Source organism: Drosophila sulfurigaster, chromosome 2R (genome assembly GCF_023558435.1).
Source record: "Drosophila sulfurigaster albostrigata strain 15112-1811.04 chromosome 2R, ASM2355843v2, whole genome shotgun sequence".
Lineage (NCBI taxonomy): Eukaryota > Metazoa > Arthropoda > Insecta > Diptera > Drosophilidae > Drosophila > Drosophila sulfurigaster.
The window spans coordinates 14,561,483-14,578,219 of NC_084882.1; the positions used below are offsets into that span (position 1 = coordinate 14,561,483).

Consider the following 16,737-nt stretch of genomic DNA (forward strand, 5'->3'; position numbering starts at 1 on the left):
ATTAAATATAGTAAAATGCTGCCAGCCGGTGAACCAAAAAATTCATTCATGGAATGTCTGGAATATTTCCATATCTACTACGCATATACCTGGCATAATAATTAGAGCAAACATTGCGGCATATAACAATAAGGATGTGTGGATATACGTACATAGTATATTATGTATGTAGCGTCATATCAACACTTTGATTAATGAGGAAATTTCATAAACTCAGATGAAAAGATGTCGGCATGATTACAGCACATGTTGCACATGGCGCCTCATTAGATGGCGACGATGTGGTCAGGGGAAAAACACATCCTAACCAAACTAAGTACAACACGATTGCGACTAACGTGCCAACGTGTTTATCGTAATGCCAGAGACAGATAAGCCAAGCAGAGCTAGATTAGTTACTGCCTCGCTCACAGATCCGCGTGCGCAGATCAGGATACATCCGGCTCTATGCGGTTAATCACGAGGTGACCAGATTCTTCGGGATGCTAGCTTATTATATGTGGAATTGAGCCAAGTAATGGACTAGGTGTGATCTTAGTATCGGGATTAAGCCTTGATTACAGTGTGATTAATGGCAGCTTAAGCGGAGGCATGGATTTCCTTTTAGCAAGCTAGATTTGGATTACCTAGCGGACAATCCTACGCTGTAGATTAGTACGCCATTTTCCACAGTTAGTTTGCTGCAATCTTTAAGATACTTATGTATCTTTCGCCATTATTTCCATCAATCTCACTGACAACTGGCCCCAAAATGGGGCTCGAGATTTATCAACAATTGCCTTGGGACAAACGCCTCTCGTAGCCCGTAAAGTAGCCAACAATTTATCCGTGTCATCCCCCCAATAAACTTAAAGCAACTGTACCATTTTACATGCTCAAACCTCAGCTCAAACCCCCCCAAAAAAAAGGAATATTTGAGAGCACATCTACTCCAATCTCTATGTATATGCGTGTATTCGCTTGATACACATTTTGCATATTTAAAGCGCAAGTTTAGCAGCACAAAGTGCCCGCAAAGACGAGAGACCAACAACAACCCCCACGGAATGAAAGAAGCACTTAATTCAATAATAAATTGCCACCCGAGAAGGGCAGAAGCTAAAGCAAGCCCCTTGGTTTTACGGGCAAGCCCGAATCAACCGAAAAAAAAGAAAGAAAGAAAAAGCAGTGCCCACAGATAACCAAGTTATAGCTTAACACACAGGCGGGGGGTTGCCAAGCCCAGGCGGGATGAGAACGAGGACGAGGACGAGGATGAGAGCCAAGCCCAGTTGCGCCTTTGAGACAACAACTTTTATCAAATTGCGTATAAGGGGGGTTTGTCGGTAGGTAAGCGTAAAATTCATAATCATGAATACTTTGCTTAAAGTTCCACCCCATGGGGAGAAATACTACATATAAATATATATATATGTATATGTATCTAATAAATAGTGCTGGGAATATACACACATTAAAAGCGAAAGTCAAGGAAGCTGCCATTTCAAGAGGCGATTAGATTTGCTGCCAAACAGCCACACACACAATCGCACACACATACCTTATATACCAACCCGCATGTATGTATGTGAGTGTGTGTGTTTGAGTCTGCGTGAGCGGCCATTGTTGTACGGTGCGAAAAAACAACCCTGAAGCGTGCCTCTCGCTCTCACAGACAGATAGGCAGCAAATCGATGAATGAAGCGAACGTCTGCCTGTGTGTGCCTGTGTGTGTGTGTGAGTGCGTGTAGGTAGGCCGCTGTTAGGTAGACCTTTTGGGCACCAGCCAGGACCTCTTTAAATTGTGCGTCGCTCGACCGAGAGAGTTCAGTTCGAGTTGAGATCTTGTAACGCACACAACGCACGCCAAGTGTTCCGCCCAACATCATAGTACAACAACTTTCTGAGTTCTTTATTTTTTTGGTTTTCAATCGAAGTAAACGTAAAAATGTCGACAATTAACTTGCATCCACCGCAAACATACTCGCGTCTTTTCCGTCCCTGGGATACGCAACGCCAAACGCCTGCGCCGCCCGCCAGGCCAGTGAAACGTGAACGTGAATCCGAGTTGGATATCTGCAATCCATCTCCTGCTCCCGCTGAACGTGTGACCATCAAAACGGAGCTGCCCACAGTCAGCAACAGCAACAGTAGCAGCAGCAATTTCTGCTACGGTCAGGATAGCGATCGCGAATCATCATCCTCGTCATCCGCATCCTCATCCTCATCGAGCAGCAACAGCAGCAAGTCCAGCTATGAGGATGGCCTCAACAACAGCAGCAGCTACACACGTACCTCCACACCGCTGCTGGATGTGACTCCGCAGCCAGCATTCCCCGTATCCAATGTGTTGGCGCCACAGCAATTGTCGCCCGCACAGCCAGCTCCCTATTTGCCCAGCAGTGATTTGTATTATGCCGCCGCCGCTGCGGCTGCTGCAGCTGCCAACACACCATCGGCTGCTGCCTTTGGCATGGATCCCTTCACATTGGGACTGATGGAGCAGGAGTATGCTCGTGTCATGGCAGAGGATGCGCAGCTGAAGGCCCTGAATGCACGCAAGCAGCGACCAAAGAAGTTCAAGTGTCCGCACTGCGATGTTGCCTTCTCCAACAATGGCCAGCTCAAGGGACACATTCGCATTCATACCGGTAAGTTAAACTTTATTCACACTCTCAATTGACATGCCTTACTTACAATTTCATTTTCTTTGACTTTACAGGCGAGCGACCTTTCAAATGTGATGTGGAAACCTGCGGCAAAACCTTTACACGCAACGAGGAGCTCACACGGCACAAGCGCATCCATTCGGGTCTGCGGCCGTATCCTTGCAGCGCCTGTGGCAAGAAGTTCGGGCGTCGTGATCATCTGAAGAAGCACATGAAGACGCATTTGCCGCAAGAGCGCCAGCTGGGACCCACTATCTTTATGCCCATGTATCCCTATCTCTATGGATACTAGGCGAGACAGTCCCCAGCTAAGCCAGCGATCTGTGAAGCGCTTGCACGCTTTAAAAACGCTACAAGCCCAACACTACACTACACAAGAACAACAAGGAACATTTCAATCATGAAACCGCAACTACAAGCAATTTAATGCCGGCCAAAACTATCTCTACCTCAGGCGTACCTGGCGCAAACTGGCGCACAACACAAACAGACACACATCGATACACTCACACACACACACACAGATACACCTACACACTGACACAAGTACAATCACATAGTCTACCTCAGAGATATGCAGACGATATATGCAAATATTGAGCTATTTATTTTTTAATGAATATTTACACTTCCACTACGTGACGAGACAGTCGAAGAAACCCCACCACACATGTGTAAATAAATACTTAAGTGATCCTTTCTCATATGCTAAGCGATTAAGAGTGTTAAGAGCAAGACATACAAATAGTTGTTTAAGAGATACCATTACTATACCACTTACAATACGATTACGATTACGCGTTTAAGAGAATATTTTGTCACCACTTTTTATATAGTTATTATACGAATGCTGAAATGCAGTTAATAGCAATACGAAATCCGATGATACGATTTACATTTAAATATCTAGTTAAATATTCACAGCTGTATTATACGATTTATGTTTACACAAAAAAAAACCCACACAAATAATATAAAAATTTAAAAACAAATTCATTTCTTTTAATTCAATTTACATCTTTAATATTGAAGCCTATTCAGCTTTCCATTTGCATCTGTTTCCCCTTTCAATTAATAATTCTGCATTGCAGCCATTTTGCACGGATTTTCTTAAATGACTTTTCACTTCCCACTAACAAGATCATTTTGGCAAATTGCTCGTGTCATGCCGGCAAACTCAAAAGTGAAATCTGCAGTTTGCATTCGTCGGCACATTTGTGTCAAATCAAAGGGTTACAAACTCGTTTTCTACAAGTCATTTTTGGCTCAAAACTAACTGCGAAAATTCATTGAGAAAACCCACAAAATAAAATCCATTAGTTTGCAGCAAGTTAAATAGATCTTAACTTTTCGTCCAGAACAAATCCATTTATTTGGTTCAGAGAGACAGTGACTGCATCTGGAAGAGGAGTTTTCTCACAGTCCTCTCTTTGGCATTGACATTGCAATTGTTCACGTATCCTTGCCATTACTCAGACGACAGCTTGCGTCATTCATAAGGACAATGAGGTGTGGGCCCACCTGAGCAACTAGGAGGGAGACACAATGTCTGTTGCTGGAATTTATTATCGAGAGTAAATCGAATCCCGAATATCAATGTGACTTCTACGTGTGCACAATAGCTGCAATTTCGTTAACCGTAGCAGACCGATGGGCACTACACAACCTTTTTTTTCTATTTCTCTATTCTTCGGACAATGGCAATAAGGTTGCTTGATAGGGGCGTGCAGGTCCCATATACCATATACCATATCTGCAACTACCTGTGTCTGAACCTGTGTCCTCCCTCTGGCCTGAGAACATTTTTTCCCTGGCAGACACGGTGTCGTCGTTGTTCGACAAGTGCCACAATGATCTAACTAATAATGTGTGTCCCATTGATTTCAGTACTTGTAATTCTACTTGCAGCAGACACAGCGGCTGCACTTTGTGAGGCTGCAAGACAACGTCAAGTACAGAAACTACCAATTTTTCAAGATGATATGCTTTTCGTCAGCACAGTCGATATCGATATTTGCCCCGTATTGTCCTTTAATTGCTGGCAATTAATTTCACTCTTTGCGCGATTCAACAGAATAGAATCTCTTCTTTTCTCAAGTGTGGGAAAGCTAAATTCCCTAAGAAAACTCTCTCTTGTACAATTTCAAATAAATAGTCCTATATAGACTTGTGTATTTATGTCAATCACATTGACAACTGTTTATTTATGGGGTATAACAAAACGCATATGAAGAAAACCTGGACATCACTCAAATTGAAGATGTTTGCTATTACGTCGCATTTATGGATATAAATTTGTTGGGATAAAAATAAACAACACCCTTAGGTCAAATATTGAACAAGTTCGAAATTAAGAAGAAATTACTCATTCCCATACTAACATTTTAAATATGTCAAAATTATGAAGTTTGTTTGCCTTCAAGGAGCTTTTAGTGCCTCATAAGTGAAAATTGTTTAAGACTTTAATACGATTTCTCGTATAACCCTAAGTCCTTAATTCAATATGTTAATGTCATCATTTTTAAATGGCCAGCCTTACACGAATCCTTTTGTTGTAATTAATGAGCTACTTTTTATTTCAAAAATTTTTTCTAAAAAAAAAAATAGAGCACCAAAAAACCGCTCAACATAACATCTCAAATTTACTTTTAATGCTTTACAGAAATACCTAACTTACATAAACATTAGTTTCTTAAATATTTAGTACAATAACCGCGAGTAAAAGGTATAAATTAAAATGTATACTATATAAAAATCCGCTGATGTATGTAAATAGATTGGCACACAAACTTAAGTAGTTAACGTAAATATGGCTAAAATTTTTCATTTTATTTAAAATTACAACTGACTGAAATTAAAAAAAATTGTAGGTTTTATTGTAATTATTATTTCCAAAATTCCTTTACGACCTTAAATGAACGTTAGTTAATGATCATATTCAATATTACTAATGATTGGTTTATTTACTTATGCAACTTTAGTACTTGAAAATAAAAATAAAATAAATTATATTAGTCAACTTTACAAATAAAAACAATAAATAAATTTTAAAATAATGTGCACAAAGCACTTCCGCACAATTTATTATTTATACTCAATTTATGGGCAAAAATAATTTATTAGCTCTATTTACATTTAATACATACTGCATTAAGCCAGTTGAATTTCTTACTTAATACATATCCATTTAATAGTACACTTAAAATAAAAGTGAGATACCAAGAAACCAAAATACTATTATTTCTCAACTAAAATTCGATGTAGATTCGATGGTTACGTAACTTCTCAATCGACGTGAGAATTCACAAGAATTTGAATTGTCACAAGAATGTAATTACAGCAGAATAAAAGTCAAGAAAGAAGAGAGCATTGTTTACGGAACAATATATCGAAAGTAAAGTCACTTCCTAACAAGAAAGTAGTTTGGCCATCCATAACAGGCTGACATCAGTCTTGGAACAATTGCGATGTAGGAGGCACTAGCCTATCTGCCATTCATGACCACAAAAAGGCCAAACAAAAGTCGTCGGGTGGTCCATAAATTTCGCAACTAGATAATTGCCAACTAAAAGGACGAGAATCAGGATCACCTCGAGCAACAGAATGAGACTTCATGCACTTCTTCGCAGGGCCACACAACGAGTCTGGCCGAGAAATTGAAATGTCTTTTGTCCACTAATAGAGAAATATACGGGCTATAATTTCGCAACGCAACCGAACAGTGGGAGCAATTGAATGAGAAGTGCAAAAAAAGAAAGAAAACTAAATAAACAGAAAAAGAGCTGTGCATGAAAATAAAAAATGGAGTTGCAGAGAGTTGGGTATCAATTGCTACCTTTCACAGCGCCAGTTCGCTCGGCCAAGCAAAGTGCGTCGACGGGTTTCAACCCCTCGAGGAACAACCCTCATCCCCTATTTCATAGACACACACACATACACACAGAGACGCACCCAGGGGCTGGCAGGGGGTAGACGCAGTAGTCGTAGAAGCTGTTGCCTGTGCGCTGACGTTTTAAACAAAGTGTCAGAGGATCCATTTAATTGGGAAATTTATTGGTCAGCTACAGCAGCATAGGAGACGACATACTGTCTGGCCCTCTCTTGTTGGCTTTCTTTGGCTCGCATGTTCTGCGGTTTGCTGGAAATGCTTTCATACAGGGGAAAGTGGTCCACTAAAAAATAAAAAGAAGAAACAACGATAAAAACTAGAGACAAATTCGTGTAAAAGAAGTGGATTTGTTTTGAATGACAACAACGTGTGTGGCTAACATTTTGGTATTTCTATTCAATCTCATATTTGTATTACGTATTATATATTGTAGTGGAATATTTTGTGAGCTCGTTCCGATTATGAGACTTTCCCGCTAATTATATTTGTACAGGCCACACGCTATGGACATTCAGAGACATTGTTCATTGCTCAACATTTTTGTCATTTTCCAACTACTTATCAATCGTATTTTCCAAGAGTCTCGTCTAATCCTAGGCGGAAAAGTGGGTATGTCCCGACACACGCTAAACGATGAGTTTATCTGCATAAACACTCATAATAAGTCGATTGTCTGCACTCTAATCTCACTTCCCTTAGTCCTCGCTGCCAAACGACTAATGAGCATTTCTTTCCATTATCTCATCATGCAAATGTACGCAATTGCGAAGCGTATCCTAACGCCGGGAATTGGACTTGCACAACTCTGCGTAACGTGAAAGATCCGTCACACATGGCACAAGGTGAAGTCCTAATCTGTTTTTGGTCAGATAAAAACCACAGATGCAGATACATAAACACTCTCACACACACACACACACAATATTGCAGTTGCAGTTTCCGTTGCAAAATGAGATTGTCAGCTATGGGATGACAGACCTTCGTAATATCCCCTCAATTAAAAAGACGTTCATCATCGATTTGTTTATTATGCAATTGCAATTTCAATTGCATTCATATCAAACCAGATATCGACCAAAACAAACATCCAGGCAGCGCCCAACTGTGCCAAAAGGTAAACCAGTAGGTGGTGCCGGAAGTGCCCGAGAATCCATCCACAAAACAAACCTAGGTGAGGTATCTGTTGTGCAGTTTCCCATCAACAGGAGACAACAAACTAATCAAAACTAATGATGACATAATTGGCTCGGAAGCAGGACCCTATGTGTGGGTCCTCTGTGTAATCGAATAGGAATTGATATAGGAAGAAAACTGAGGAAGTGGCTGACGCAGTGCGAAAACAAAGCCACATACAAATTGGGTCTACCAAGGAAACAAACATCAGCCATCAGTCAGGGGTCCTCAAAAAAAAGAAGGAAGAAGACGGAAAGAACATCTCGCACAAGTTACAAGTAAATAAAAAGAAAACGAGAAAAAGTGTAAAAAGATAATTGATTTGTTTGCAAAACTGCAATGCGATGACACTTTGGATTTTAATGCCCATGGTGTGGTCCTGTTCTGTGTTCAGCAATTAGCCGGAACGTTATAATTACAATGAGGAAATTGTTGTGACATTTGGTAAAAGTCAAAACTATTGAGCAATTCATCAATATGCTGCCACACAGATTGCTTTCCTTTCTCAAATGGCTTTTTCTTCGACTTTTCTTCCCTTTTCTATTTTTTTATTCATTATAATTTTTGTGGCACGGATGTTGCCCCGCGGTGTAGCGTGTGCTACTGTCGGCTTCCATTTCCCGTGGGGAACTAAAGTCAAACCACACAGCTGCCATCCATACAAGTTGTTATATTTTAATTATAGCTGCAAGATATTCTATAGAAAATCTATTAGTCCCATCAGCAGCAACACATAAATAATGGAAACTCAATTACTTCTTGTTAAGAAAACCTTTAAAATAGAGATGTGAAACTTGGCTTTTACAGCATTTTAATCAAATACAACTTTTATTATAAAGTACAGTAATTTTCACCATTCTATGATTTTCCTAAACATAAATTACCCGAAATGTTATCATATTTTTAATAAGTCAAATAAATTAAATAAAAATAATCATAATTTCAGCTTCTCAAGCAAAACTTTTTATATATATTTGATGCTTTTTTTTTTCGCAATTTTAGCAAAGTAATGTTATTAAAATGTCACAGAATTAATCAAACATTTTTTTAAATTAACTTTTTTTACTGTTTTACACTAAAAGATAAATTTAGAAAATATAATAAAACTGTTACAAATCGGAAAATCTATGGTGTATACATTTTAAATAAACATAAATATTAATGACATTTATGCCAAGAGTGCCGAATTATTCTCAAAATATACCGAATTAATATACCAACAATAAACTAATTTACTACATTTAAAATATACCAGATTGTCATTCAAACCTTGTAAGACCGGCGGCAGTGAATTTTTACCATATAAAGTAGTTAGTTAAATAACTTCTAAATTTTTATCTTATCGTAACTAAATTTTCAGGAGTCATAAAGACTAAAGTTGTGTAATACTCGTATATACCAAAAATCGTGACTAAGGCTTACGCTTGCTATTCCACTTTTATTGATTTGCGGGGGCAGAAGTGGACGAGGCAAAAATCTAAATCGACCTTTATCTGCAACAATAACAAGTGCTGTTGTAAAAAAATTATAGCTCTATCTCTCATAGTCTCTAAGATCCAGGCAGATGGTCGGCTAAATCGTCTCGACTGTTGACCCTGATCAAGAATATTTATAATTTATGGGGTTAATAATTTATGTCTCCTGCTGCCCCAAAAGTTATAATAGTTATTATACCCTTATACCGGATTAATGCCGGGTATAAAAGGCCAACAAATCACATCTCCATAGAAAACCAATATTAAATTCATATCCCCATCTTCAAAGAAACAAAGGCAGCTATATTGATGTATATCTTAACAATGACTATTGTTTTATTTGTATGATTATAAAACATACTAAAAGTAGCTGTAATAAATAGCAGCTTGTAGCAAAGTGTATATAAACATGTATATAAAATAGATTCGAGTATGTATAAAAATGCAAAAGGTAAATAACATTTAAAATACTTATGTCAATACAAGAATATTTATCAAAATTGTATCGTGCATTTGTTCTATCAAGTTAGAATGTGCTATCAAAATGCGTATCAGACTTGACTTCAACGTGGTACATTTGGAAATAAAAACTTACAAACTATGAAAATTATAAGGTTTAACTAGAAGATTCATTTGTTTACATATATATATAAATAAGGATTACATTCGATATTTGTCATGTGGCATTCAAAGGGCATCTTTAAGTAAGGCACAGACATGTGGGCCGCTGAGATTATTGTCCCTCATCGTTTGATCGAAAATTTTTTTGGTTTTTCTTGAGGTTACTTGAGGATAATATATTCTGCCTAATTCTTGGCTAATAAAGCATTATGGCCGCCTGATTCTTGTCTTTGCTCAGCGGCTCTAAGCGATGGCGATCGCGATGCTCACGTCTCTTAGCATACAGCAATATGATGATGTTAATAAGTACTACAATTGTGGATATTACAACCAAATAGAAGCTGTAGCCCAGACTAGCCAGTCCTGTGCTGGTCCAATGTTGTTTCTGGTGCTCCGTCAACAGCACATTGTGTATGAGATACTGATAAAACTGCACCAGCCAGGCCACAAAGGCAACAATCTGTGCGCCAGCTGCTGAAATGTTGGAGGCCAAAAGCAGCACCATAGTGCCACCTTTCTTGGCGGCCGATGCCGACTTCAGCACAGCAGCTATGGCAGCCACAGCACAAGCCAAGAGGCCGAGTCCGGTGCCCAGGGTGGTGATCAGCCAAAGCCAGAAACTGTTATCGCCATGCTCGGTGCGAATAAATGAATAAACTGCAAAGAAGAAATGCTAAATGAATTAAGAGGTGCTAATTGGTACAGTATAATGTCGATAATTGCACACATCATTTTTAACACAAATAATGATGCAAATGTCAAGTTTATTTTTATTTTAAGTCGATGTGCAGTCACAATATTTTTGCAAATATGATTAAAGCGACAACTTAACAGCAGTTGTGCGTTTAACTGCAACTTTTCCTTTAAAATTTCGGTTGGTCCCCGGTAGGTGGCGCTATATAACTGTTGTTGGGCGTTTCTTATAAGAAGAACTGATCGATGCCCTATAGGTGGCGCTATTTAATAGCTGTTGGAAGTTCAACCAAAAATCGGATGACTCAAAAGTAGTGCAACAAACCGAAAATCAAAATTTTCTTATCTACATAGTTTTATGCAATTATCTTTTAAGCGCTTATATAGATAAGTGCAATTACCGACGTTTTACTGTATATATTTGCATAACTAACCTTCAAGCGGATGACAGCGCTCACCAATGCCCAGATTCAAGTACTGGCTGCCATAGAAGAGGCCGAAGTTAACATCACCTTTGGCCTCGGTGGAGTTAATGCGTCGCGGATAAGCGCGCACCCAGTGATTGGTTGTCACGCTCACTAGCAGCAATCCTATGGCCAAACAGCTGCCAAAGAATGTGGAAGAAGACCAGGGCACGCGTTCGTATGCTCATCTTGGCGGATCTGCAAGGTAGATGCTTAATCAGTTTACTATCAAAAGACTTAAGGTGCGAACTGATAAGATGCAACAAAGAGCTGCTGTGTCATTGCTCCCCCACACAGTACTTCATCACTATGCGCACAGTCAACAAAGAAAGTGCAACAACAACAACAAAACAGCAACAAAAGCGACCCTTGTGTACACTCTCTGTAGTCTTTTACCTTGCGAAAGTTGTGCTGCTGCGGCGCTGAACGCCGTCGTCGTCTTTATCGTTGTTATCACGCTCCTCTAACTCAAAACAATTTTGATTCATTTGCAGGGTGCTTGATTTTATTTCGAATTATTGCTTCACTCTCACTATTTTGGTTGCTGTTGCTACGAAATGCGATTTTCCTGTATTTTCAATGATTTTGTTGTTGTGTTTTCCCACTGAATTGCACAAGTGTTGACTACCGCGTAGTGTTGTACAACTCAACAAGAATGCGCCGAAATGGCAACGCTGCCGGAATTGAAATGTTACCAATTAACATATGGCAACGCTGCATACAAAAATAGCGCGTAATTTGTGCGTGAAGAAAAGAGAAATTTCGCAATAAATATGAGCAGCCGCAAGCACAGAGGAGCCGAAAACATTGAAAATCTATGTCCAGTATCCAGGTAAATAAATGTATATAACAATTGCATAAATGCAAGCATGCAAAAACCCCCATTGCAATGTGCCCGGCCAGCAAAAGGCGCGAATTGCGCGCAGTGACGTCACATGCAATGCAAACGATCAAAAAAACGGGGGCAGCTTTTAATTGAAAGGTGCTTGACCCGCCAATTGCATGCCGAGCACTTTTGCTTTAAGTAATGAATAAAGCAGCTCTCCTCACTTCCTCCCCGTTACAGAAAACGCTCGTCGAGTAAGAACAGCGCAGTCGGCATCGGGGCGACAACGTCAAAAGCTGCACCGTCGTCGTCTACGGCGTCGACGTCGTCTTCGATCTACGAATACACTTCATCGCCCTCTGTGCTCACATACGAGGCGCTCGAGGAGATGGGCATTGGCATGCTCGATTCGGAAGAGAGCAGCTCCTCGGCCATGTCCGCGATTGCTTTGGCAGTCAGCGCAACCAGCGATGAGAACTCCAATGAAACAACACCCTGTGCCACAGTTGCAGCACGCATGTTGCATCAACACCAGCAACAATCGCGCCTCAGTCTCAATTCCACTGGGGACCACAACAACAGCACCTTAGTCGAGCTGTGCAACGAAGATAGCCAAGAGCAGCGTCTGTTATCCTTGTCACAAGCGAAGCGCACTGCTTTGGCCAATAACGAGAGTCCAGCGGGCAGCAATTCGAATTCGCCCAGCAAACGCACACGCAATCCGCTGGCCACAGTGACGTGCAACCAGCAAAGCGAGGCGCCACAGCAAACATTGCTGCCACCACCACCGCAACAACCACAACAGCAGACACCTCTTAGCTTGCTGCCTTCGACCAGCAAACAAGCGTTGCTGCGACAGCAAAAGAAGCCAACGCCAGTGCCACGCCTGGTGCCCACTCAAAACTTCTTTGTGTATCGCACGCCAGCGATGAGTGCTCACATTAGCAGCGGCATCAATTACTTTGAGCAGCTGTCCGATGAGATACTGCTGGACATCTTCAAGTGGCTGCCGAAGAAGGCATTGTTACGCATCGCCACCGTTTGTCGCCGCTTCAACTGCTGTGCGCGTGATGAGACGCTGTGGACACGCTTGGATTTGGGACTGCGTACCATTCGTCCGTCTGGCCTGGAGCACGTTGTGCGACGCGGCATCCCGGTGTTGCGTCTAGCGCAAGCTGATGTAAGTTATACCTTGACTCTGTATCAATTCTTAAACTAATTTCATTTTCTTTACCTTAGATTCAAGATCCTGCTTTTAGTTACTCGCCAACTGCTGTTGACTTTCATTCGCGACTGCAATACTTGGACTTGAGTCTGGCTTCCATTTCCCTCATCTCGCTGCAAACATTGCTCACACATTGCCGTCAACTCAAGAAGCTCAGTCTCGAGCATGCTGAGCTCAATGATGAGATTTGCTTTGAGATTGCACAAAACACATCGCTGGAAACACTCAATCTGTCCATGGCCAGTGGACTTAATGCCAGCAGTGTGCGACTGATGATGGAATCGCTCTCCAAACTCAACAGTCTGAACATTTCATGGACTGATCTTAGTGCTGATGCAGTCACTGCTTTGGTCACCCACGTTTCCCCAAACATAATTCGCCTTAATGCAGCCGGTTGTCGCCGCGTGCTCTTCGACTCCCGTAAGTTACTTAAACGATATTAGTTGGCATCTTTAATACATAATTCCTCTCTCCCATAGATGTCCTCACTTTACACAAACGCTGTAAACAGCTGCTTGAATTGGATCTTTCGGATTGCAACAGTCTGACGCCGGCAGCACTTGCTACGATTATGAAATTCACCAGTCTCGAGTATTTGTCAGTCTCCCGTTGTTATCTCATTCCCGCCACGAATTTTATGTAAGTTATACCAATCATCCCTAGCAAACAGCAAGTTTAATACTTTCGCCTTACAGAGAACTTAAAAACATGTCATCTCTCACCTATCTGGATATCTTTGGTATGCTTTCGGAAGCCGCCATGGAAGTGCTGGAGAAGCAAATGCCCAAGATTGGCATCAATAAGTTCATACACAGCTCCGTGGGACGCCCCACGGTTGGCACACGTCGCACCTCCATTTGGGGTATTCGCACACGCGATTAGAAAAACATCCTTGCACAAACACATCTAGAGACTACATTTGTCCATCCTAATTCACTAATGCGTTAAAAAGTCGCTTAGCGCTGTTTTTTTACATATATTCAATTCAAAATGACAATAATTAAATGTCACGTTTCAACTATGTAATACTCCTCGTATCGTCATCGAAGAAGAAGAAAGTGTTGGCTCTCTCGTTTATTCATCAACCTCACTTGGTGGTGCCACCGGTTTCTCCCACTGCCAGTCATCCCAGATCACGCAATCTTTAACACTATCCATAAATGCCATCTCACTGGGGCAACGCATCTTGGCTGCAGGCTCGTTGAGCTCGACACACTTCCAGTAGGACGTGGCATCCCAAGTATCACGGAAGATACCAATATCAAGTTCTTCCTGCGTTTTACAACCTGGCTGACCGTCGCCATCGTAGGCATTGGCGAAGCAGCAAACTGCCAAGATAACCAAACTGATTGTAAGCTGAAGTTTCATTTCACTGTTACTGATAAAAGGCTGTTGGACCATCTCGGCCTTTTATAGTTGCCTTGCTGCATTGATAAGTCAAGTGAAGTGCAATCGAGAACGTGAAAATGCTTTCAGCAATTACCCAGATGCAATGTTTACAACTTGGCTGAAGAAAGCATCTTTCAAGAGGCGGAAACGAGGAAACAACACATCAAATATTACATAAATTTTGCAACTTTGTTCAATTAGCATATTTTCTGTTTCCTACTTCCTTCATTTTATATCGGTTGTATATTCCATGTACTTTATTTCAAAATCGAGTGTTAAAATTAATGTACACATAATTGTGAAAATAAAAGGCGTTTAAACTTTTATAGCATATTCAAAATTATTGCTAATTCAACAAATCACTATAAATCAGGCCTTTATCATTTATCAGTACATTTAAATCTTTTGAAATTATTGATAATGCGCGCCACAACATTGAAGCACTGTAGGGTGACCATGTCAAATAAATACGAGACTATATGGTAAAATTATGTATAATATAAAGTTTCCTAACAAATGCTTTATTATATTAACTTTGTTATTATAACATTGTAGTTTTTAGATTACTTTTACTTTAATATTCAGAAATACCAACTTTTAAAAATTAAAGTCGGCGTTGCCGTATCATAACCAAATTCAAATGTCAAATACACAACATTTATTGGCACTACTTTTTATTATTATTAGATTTTTGTGTTCAGAAGTTATGAGACTGTGTTGTTTTGATTTTAATTTTTTTTTAATTAAAAGTCTTTACGCTAATCGGATCAGTGGAAAGAGGAATACTTAGAGGTGAGCAAAAATATATTGGCTATTTGAAATATTGCGCTCCTTTAAAACAATTATCATTGCTTATGAATTCTGGTATATTTCTTTGGCATCGAATGTGTGTGTGTCTTATAAATTCAGCTTGTGGTCACACTGCGACTCAGATGTTAAATAAAACAGCTTTAAGAAAGCTCAGAAACAGAAAGTTAGAATTCGTTTGCTGCGTATAGTATTCTCTTATCAACATTACATTTACATAACTTTCGTTTGTTTGTAATTTCAAATCTTTGTGTACAAAACTCTCTGAAGAAACGCCATAACCCAGCAAAATCAATATCGAGTGAAAGAACTAACAACGCCAAGAACAACAACAACCTCCAGATCATAAGGCAAACAACCTGTAAGACCTTGAGCTTTCAATAGTAGTTTCATGGAATTAAGCAAATAACACTAATCATGAGCTTTCTCAATCATACGTTTCAGCACTGTCAATCGCACAACAATCATCATGTCGGTCAGACGCACAATGTCCACCTCCGCCAATTCCGCCAAGGAGTGGCGGAATTATTTTATGAGCACCCATTTCTGGGGTCCAGTGGCCAATTGGGGCATCCCGATTGCGGCAATTGCTGATACGCAAAAGAGCCCCAAGTTTATCTCTGGCAAAATGACATTAGGTAAGTTTTGAGTGTCGATATGTGCAAAAACCAGTTCGGCAGCTGTGAAGCTTTCCAGTATAGAGATTTAACGCGTTATCAGCACACGCAGTTTCATAGTTTACGATTCTATGCTAATCATGGTCCGACACTCTTGATAAGCTAGATACAGCGACACGAGCCGCCAAAATGTATGCTGATAAGGCCCAAGTGGCTTTATTTAATATACACAGATTAATTTAACCTATTCTTTTTGTTTTCCCAGCCCTGACGCTCTATTCGTGCATCTTTATGCGATTCGCGTACAAAGTGCAGCCCAGGAATTGGTTGCTCTTCGCATGCCATGCCACAAATGCTTCGGCACAAGCCTTCCAAGGATTGCGATTCCTCAATTATCAGCGAACCCAACAGGCGGAGGCGTAGACAGACGACACTACCCTCCCAGTTGAGATTCAGCGTGCGATGCCATTTTCAATATTTGCACAACTAACGAGGCGCAACAAATGACACGACTAATGATGACTGCAAAATCTGCTGCAGAGACACGCAACAATGGAAATATCATCATCAACAACATCATCATTATTGCACTGCCATTGTAATAGTCTGTTATTATATATCCGCATCATCAAATTAGCTGAATCTCAACGAAAATTGGCCATACACTATATGGGTGCTACTTTATCTGGACTTGGCCATTTTTTATTCCCAACTCTAATCCGATTCAGAAACGTGACGAGGCTAGACGTGTCTACGACGATGTTGTGTTTAAATCGAGTCCACGCTTTTCATTCACTTCTAATTAACAAAAAAGAATCCGATTTTCCCAAATTTTACGTGCAATAACTTTTCAGTACAATTGTTGAATAAATAAGTCATCAAAAGACTATCTTGCCTTGAAATTTGATAT

General features: G+C 40.3%; 5 protein-coding genes and 1 long non-coding RNA gene across 9 annotated transcripts; 4 read left to right on the plus strand and 2 right to left on the minus strand.

The window, feature by feature from the left end:
- Positions 1-1,826: 1,826 nt before the first annotated feature.
- Positions 1,827-3,604, plus strand: LOC133837925 (Krueppel-like factor 5). The gene is made up of 2 exons (XM_062268839.1): positions 1,827-2,630; positions 2,702-3,604. The coding sequence occupies exons 1-2, from the start codon at positions 1,928-1,930 to the stop codon at positions 2,938-2,940; spliced, it is 942 nt and encodes a 313-aa protein (XP_062124823.1). The 5' UTR covers positions 1,827-1,927; the 3' UTR covers positions 2,941-3,604.
- Positions 3,605-6,636: 3,032 nt separating this feature from the next.
- On the plus strand, positions 6,637-8,375 carry LOC133837560 (uncharacterized). Of its 3 annotated transcripts, none has more exons than XR_009893824.1 (3): positions 6,637-7,146; positions 7,237-7,708; positions 7,794-8,375. It is a non-coding gene; the product is annotated as an uncharacterized LOC133837560 (long non-coding RNA). The 3 variants fall into 3 exon arrangements; XR_009893823.1 differs by having other exon boundaries at positions 6,638-7,146; positions 7,237-7,379; positions 7,468-8,375; XR_009893822.1 differs by having other exon boundaries at positions 6,639-6,904; positions 6,971-7,146; positions 7,237-8,375.
- A 1,226-nt stretch (positions 8,376-9,601) lies between these two features.
- On the minus strand, positions 9,602-11,451 carry LOC133836704 (uncharacterized). The gene is given in 4 exon segments (XM_062267294.1): positions 9,602-10,463; positions 10,934-11,120; positions 11,122-11,161; positions 11,360-11,451. Coding segments are annotated over 4 exon segments (780 nt in total). The 3' UTR covers positions 9,602-10,002.
- Positions 11,452-11,639: 188 nt separating this feature from the next.
- Positions 11,640-14,194, plus strand: LOC133838568 (S-phase kinase-associated protein 2). Its single transcript, XM_062269719.1, has 5 exons — positions 11,640-11,795; positions 12,030-12,969; positions 13,029-13,434; positions 13,494-13,653; positions 13,710-14,194. Exons 1-5 carry the CDS (start codon positions 11,737-11,739, stop codon positions 13,894-13,896), a joined length of 1,752 nt encoding a protein of 583 aa, XP_062125703.1. The 5' UTR covers positions 11,640-11,736; the 3' UTR covers positions 13,897-14,194.
- LOC133838570 (uncharacterized) lies at positions 14,083-14,382 on the minus strand. The gene has a single exon (XM_062269722.1). The coding sequence runs from the start codon at positions 14,380-14,382 to the stop codon at positions 14,089-14,091; it is 294 nt and encodes a 97-aa protein (XP_062125706.1). The 3' UTR covers positions 14,083-14,088.
- A 956-nt stretch (positions 14,383-15,338) lies between these two features.
- Positions 15,339-16,713, plus strand: LOC133838569 (mitochondrial pyruvate carrier 1). Of its 2 annotated transcripts, none has more exons than XM_062269721.1 (3): positions 15,339-15,571; positions 15,633-15,848; positions 16,093-16,713. In XM_062269721.1, exons 2-3 carry the CDS (start codon positions 15,680-15,682, stop codon positions 16,248-16,250), a joined length of 327 nt encoding a protein of 108 aa, XP_062125705.1. In that variant the 5' UTR covers positions 15,339-15,571; positions 15,633-15,679; the 3' UTR covers positions 16,251-16,713. The 2 variants fall into 2 exon arrangements, with proteins under 2 accessions (XP_062125705.1, XP_062125704.1); XM_062269720.1 differs by having other exon boundaries at positions 15,343-15,571; positions 15,655-15,848.
- The last annotated feature ends 24 nt before the right edge of the window (positions 16,714-16,737 follow it).

Bases quoted from the DNA above. Each gene is read 5' to 3' on its own strand.
- LOC133838568 (XM_062269719.1), top strand. From the start codon at position 11,737: ATGAGCAGCCGCAAGCACAGAGGAGCCGAAAACATTGAAAATCTATGT. The intron at 12,970-13,028 runs GTAAGTTATACC...TCTTTACCTTAG, and splicing joins TGCGTCTAGCGCAAGCTGAT to ATTCAAGATCCTGCTTTTAG. The intron at 13,435-13,493 runs GTAAGTTACTTA...TCTCTCCCATAG, and splicing joins CCGCGTGCTCTTCGACTCCC to ATGTCCTCACTTTACACAAA.
- LOC133838569 (XM_062269721.1), top strand. From the start codon at position 15,680: ATGTCGGTCAGACGCACAATGTCCACCTCCGCCAATTCCGCCAAGGAG. The intron at 15,849-16,092 runs GTAAGTTTTGAG...TTGTTTTCCCAG, and splicing joins CTCTGGCAAAATGACATTAG to CCCTGACGCTCTATTCGTGC.
- LOC133837925 (XM_062268839.1), top strand. From the start codon at position 1,928: ATGTCGACAATTAACTTGCATCCACCGCAAACATACTCGCGTCTTTTC. The intron at 2,631-2,701 runs GTAAGTTAAACT...TTGACTTTACAG, and splicing joins ACACATTCGCATTCATACCG to GCGAGCGACCTTTCAAATGT.
- LOC133838570 (XM_062269722.1), bottom strand. From the start codon at position 14,382: ATGAAACTTCAGCTTACAATCAGTTTGGTTATCTTGGCAGTTTGCTGC.